This window comes from Gekko japonicus, unplaced genomic scaffold (assembly GCF_001447785.1).
Source record: "Gekko japonicus isolate JY-2015 unplaced genomic scaffold, Gekko_japonicus_V1.1 scaffold772, whole genome shotgun sequence".
Lineage (NCBI taxonomy): Eukaryota > Metazoa > Chordata > Lepidosauria > Squamata > Gekkonidae > Gekko > Gekko japonicus.
In genome coordinates, this window is record NW_015177031.1 from 250,492 (window position 1) to 255,804 (window position 5,313).

At 41.4% G+C, this 5,313-nt stretch overlaps 1 protein-coding gene across 2 annotated transcripts in view; it reads left to right on the top strand.

Annotated features, from left to right (window-relative positions):
* COPS2 (COP9 signalosome subunit 2) overlaps positions 1-2,661 on the top strand; it is a 29,352-nt gene extending 26,691 nt beyond the window's left edge. For both annotated transcript variants that reach the window (XM_015427920.1, XM_015427921.1), the window contains exon 13: positions 1,482-2,661. In XM_015427920.1, coding sequence (XP_015283406.1) covers positions 1,482-1,626 — 145 coding nt within the window. In that variant the 3' untranslated portion in view covers positions 1,627-2,661. The remainder of the gene's footprint in view (positions 1-1,481) is intronic.
* Positions 2,662-5,313: the final 2,652 nt, after the last annotated feature.

Consider the following 5,313-nt stretch of genomic DNA (forward strand, 5'->3'; position numbering starts at 1 on the left):
CTGTTTCCGAGCTATCCAGGGTACAGTGTTAGCTCTACGGCAACGTTAATGAGCCCAGATCTCGGAAGCTAAGCAGGGTCAGTACTGGGTAGTATTTAGATGGGAGATCACTAAGGAATTTCAGAGTCACTAAACGGAGGCAGGCAGTGGCAAACCACCTCTGTTAAGTCTCTTGCCTTGAAAACCATACAGGGTTTTCATATGACAGTTGCAACTAGAGATGTAAAATTTCCGGAAATTTTGAAACTCGAAAAAAACCCTGTTTTTTCCCCGGGATTTTTCCGGGAAAAAACAGAATTTCTTTTGTCTTTCTTTTGTCTTTTCTAGTTTGAAAGTCATTCTGTTACTTTACGAACATAAAATATGACTATGGACATTTTTACTTGGCATGAAATTATCACAACTAGCATATTAAAAATATAGTGTATCCAAACAATTATTACAAAATACCCACCCACATGCAAAAACAAAACTGAAACTTTTTTATTTTCTTCTGACAATCGCACCTCCTAAAGGAAGAAATGCATCTTGTTCTTGCATTGGAGAGTTCAGTTTGGAACCTAGGACTTGCTTGTCCTCAGTGCACAGAAATTACATCAATCTGATATCATATATATATATTTTAGAAATGATTTGGAAAATATTTGAACACCTAGTCTTAAAATATTTTATTCATCATGTTAAAATATTCCATAATCAATTTTTTTTTCTTTTCTTTTCTTTTTTCAATTTTTCCAATTTTTCGGAAAAAAACAAAAAGGCTTCAGGAAAAAAACGGGGAAAAAATGGGTTTTTTCCCGAATTTTTCCAGTTTTTTTCCGGGCCTTCACATCTCTAGTTGCAACTCAACAGCACTTTACAGAGACACAACCAAACCAGAGCCTGCAAAACTCTAGTCTGGTCTGGTCTGATATAAAATCATAGAATCACAGAGTTGGAAGGGGCCATACAGGCCATCTAGTTCAACCCCCTGCTCAATGTAGGATCAGCCTAGAGCATCCCTCACAAATGTTATACATGGTTATGTTGTTGTTAATGTTGGTGCAGTGGTAATGTTGGCAAATGTTAATGTTGGTGCAGTGGTAACACTGCATGGTGGTTAGCTCTAAAAAAGGAAAGTGGGGGATCATGCATGGGAGAGTAGGAAGGAGGGAAAAAGAAGGATGATAAAAACCTACACATTCTCCCCAATTATGTTGGAAGCCAACCTTCCTGAAGCTAAGCAGGTCTGGGTCTGCTCAGGTCCAGGTGGAAGCCCTCTTAAGAATCCGGAGTGCAAATCCTGGAGTAAGAAAAGCAGCATATAAAAGAGATAAACCCAGGGTGCTCCCATGGTAAGGAGATCAGGAGCCACCTAGTTGGGCTCATGTAAGCCGCCTTCTTCCTTCCATCTCCTTTCCTGTCAAGTCCACGCCAAACCTTTTGTTCTTTGTTTTATGACACCCACTTACCGGAGGTGTTTTTTTCCCCTCTAATTCTAGCACTATTCATGGCCGAATCGATCAAGTTAATCAACTCCTTGAGCTGGATCATCAGAAGAGGGGCGGAGCACGGTATACCGCTTTAGATAAATGGACCAACCAACTAAATTCTCTCAACCAGGCTGTAGTCAGCAAACTGGCTTAAAACCAAGAACAGGCTATTACAAAACGTACTTAAGGCAACAACAGCGCAGTGATGTAAAACCTTTAAAAAACAAAACTGGGAATGGCAAAACTACTGTCGGTTGGTGTGCCCAGAAATTATTTGGAGTTAATGGCAGAAGTGCTTTTTTGATCAGCTGGTTTGTGTTTTGCTGCTGCATTTATCCCAAGAAAAAAAACAGCTTTAATCTCCAGAAGAAAACCAAAATGCCGCGGGATTTACGCTGTGTTTGGCATCTGGCCCTCACCATGCAACACCCTAGTAACTTGTCAAAGGGCAACTAATGACCGGAGAAAAGGTTTTCGTTTGTCATGACTTTTAAATACACTGACACGTTCCTGTTGGTTAAATTTAAACATTTATTTTACCTGCAGAAAAATAAATCTCACACACACAAAAATAACCTGCAATAACTTGAAATGCATACCCCCTTTTGAACACTTCCCCTTTTTCTCATGTATAAATCAAAATGTTTGCTGCATTTTGCAAAAATGTTAATTCTCCAAAAATGTGTCCGTATATTTCTGTACCTGCAGTGTAGTAAAGGTTTAGAAGAAACCCCGTAATTATGGTGGCATACTGTCACTTAGGTTTCAAGCAGCAAAAATAAAACAGTGCAGTTCAGAAATTGTACAGTTCTTGTTTTGTGATGTCTTTCTGGTTATATGGCTTCATGTACAAGAGAAGCAGCCTGAGCACTGTTGCCTTCTGTCTATGATGCGAAGGCCCACACCACCTGCCGTTACACAATCTCTGTCTCTTGAAAAGTCTTGCATGAGAGTCATGGTGGGTTTTTTTCCCCTTTTCTTCCCAGTACAGGCCCAGCCTTCCTAGCCATGGTTATGTGAATATGAAAGCAGCATAGCTATGTATGTGTCATCCTTCTCCCAAGCCTCTCCTTTTTTTGATTAGTGTTGGGAGTACTGGAATTTTTACTAACCTTTACTGCAATACCATCATATGATCCATGGCTAGCAGTGGGTTTGTAAACTGTGACTTGAGTGAATTACAGCTGGGGGAGAACCCCACCCAAGTGCAGTGTGACGTTTAATCGCAGTGAGCTCCAAAACCTGAGAAGGAGGAGGGTGTTGCCTGCATCACATGGTGGGGGAGGGCAACCACACCTAACCAAGGTTGGGAGGTCCCGCAATGTATTATCATTAGACTATGGAACGGCTTTGCAGACTACACCTGTTGCCTTAAATTTTGCACGTTTGATTTTTTCCCCCCCTCTGTGGGATTTATATGCAAGCTATTGATTGAGCATTGTTGATTTTAATAGGTTTGCTGACATAGGACCTTTAAGAGTCTATGGACATCTGTCATGCCTGTTGTTGCATTGGTACATCTCAGGGATGGACTTTGGGGATCTTGGTTTTAGATGAGCATTGGATACTGGTAAGGCGCAAAGTGCCAATATGAACTTTGTGGCTCAATTTTCAAACAAGCCCACACCAAAAGAAGCATCTATAGATGCAGAAGGCCCGTATTCAGGGTCCATATGTTCATGGATCTAGAATTAGGCCTTCAGATGAGGACTTCTGAAGGGATAGGGATAATTACCAGATATCCCCGTGGGATGCAAGGAGGATTTCTTTTCTCTCAAGCATGATCTTAGCGGGAGCCTGGATGGCTTCCATCCTTGAAATTTAGGAGAATAGGCCAGCAAAAGCAGAACCTTGAGAAGTAAGCTTTTTTCTTTTGACAAGACTTGTACTGTAGAAAGAAGCTTTGGAACATGTAGGCAGTGCTCTAGAAGTGGGGTTGCTTTTCCCGTTATGACAAAATGCTCCTCCCATGTGGCAGCCATACATATGAACAAATATATTGAGTCACAGCTTTGGTGTGTTGAGGTCACTGTGGTCTGCTCTGACTCACAAGAGCTCTCCGGGGTTTCATTCAAAAGGACTTTCACATCACATCACCTCCTGTCTGATCCTTTTAATTGGAGATGCCGAGGATTGAACCTGGGACCTTCTGCATGCCAAGCAGATGCTCTGCCACAGAGCCATGGCCCCACATAGAGGCACTAGTTCCTAAAATGATGCCCATTATCCTAGTGTAAACTCACTGGTAGTCTGCACATTCCTAGAAGTGATGGCATGGTGGGGGGAGGGGGAGACACAAGTTATACAAATTCCAGCAGAGCAAAAGTCCTGAAGGAAAGATGAGAATGTCAAGATACTACCAAGTTATGTGGCAATGTGTCTGTATTTTCTAAAGCTTGAAAAAACGTAAGGGTTTATTTGGTGAAATGTTAAAGGGATGGTCAAACTGTAGGTGTGTGTACATATTTATGCACAAGTATGTGACGGAATTGAGTGTCACTGGACAGTGTTCAAGAAAACTGCCAAGGATTAAATACAATCCCCCCCCCCTTCCACAATTTTCTTATGCCATTTCAGTTGCAGTAAAAAAATTGTTCTGCAGTGCCTGAGGAATGTAGGTTTCAAAAACCACTATTATGGTTCCTTCCCTTTAAAACCACATGCTTTTTTTTACTTAGAAATTTATTGAAATCTTGTCATCCAGTGTGGAATTGTATATTCTGTATCTAAATGTTTTTCCCCTCCATTAAAAATTGCACAGATCCAGCAAGCGGTTTGTCATTTAAGGTAAAGCTAAAAGCCGTGTGAAGTTGCATGACTTGGTTTCTTCATTAGGTACTCATGAGAAGGGCTTTTTTAAAAAAAAAAATGGAAACAAGATTCTAGGTAGGGCCTACAAACACTACAAATCAGGGCTCTTTTGTACACGGCACTAAAAACAAGTAAAATTCAGCACAGAGGCAATCCAAGTTCTGATCAATGGAAGCTGAAATATGTGATGTGTGCATAATATTTTTTGCATAATAATTTTTTAAATTTTTGTACAACTTTGCATAATTATGTTTTGGTTCGTAGGAGAGGCAAGAAGTGGGGGGGGGGGTTTGTGCTGGAGTCTTGCCTTCTAACCACACAGAATCTTACTCAACCAGCCCTGTCAATGATTATGTGGCTAGTTATTCAGCTTCTAAGATGTTCACTTTAAAGAAAGCATATCTCCATCATCACAAAGACTAGAAATTTGCTCTTTTGTCAGATGAACTTTGAGACCTGAGTTAAAAGCTTCAGCCAGTACTCATTCAAAATGTTTTCTTTCCTTGATGCTCACAGCTTTGGCTATAGCTTGTCACTGAGTGGGTGTTGCTATAATTCCAAAAGGCCAGTCCTAAGGTGGAGAAATAACTGAGCATTTGGATTGGCTTTTGTAAAATGAATCTGGAGAAGTATAAGCAGGGAAATATTCTGGGGAGCCGCACAGCGATCACACAGTTGTACATTCGACTGAAATAGTACCCAGCAGACATAACGGTTTAAACACTTTTGGAGGGTGCCTTTCTCTCTCTAGAATCGGGTCCCCAACATGGTGCCCACCAAGTGTTTTTAGGAAGTGGGTGGGGCCTGATAGAGCCTGATAGAGGTTTTGCCCAGCAAGGCTTCTGATTGCTTTGGTAGCAGCTGCCACTACATCACAAAGATCTCCCCTGAAGTTAAGCTGCAGCAATCATTTTGTGGCTGGCTCTACCTACTGTGGCAGCCATTTTGTTGCCACGCCCACCATGCTGTGTCAGAATTACAAATGAGCTCACAGGTGCAGAAAGGTTGGGGACCCCTGGTATAGATCGTT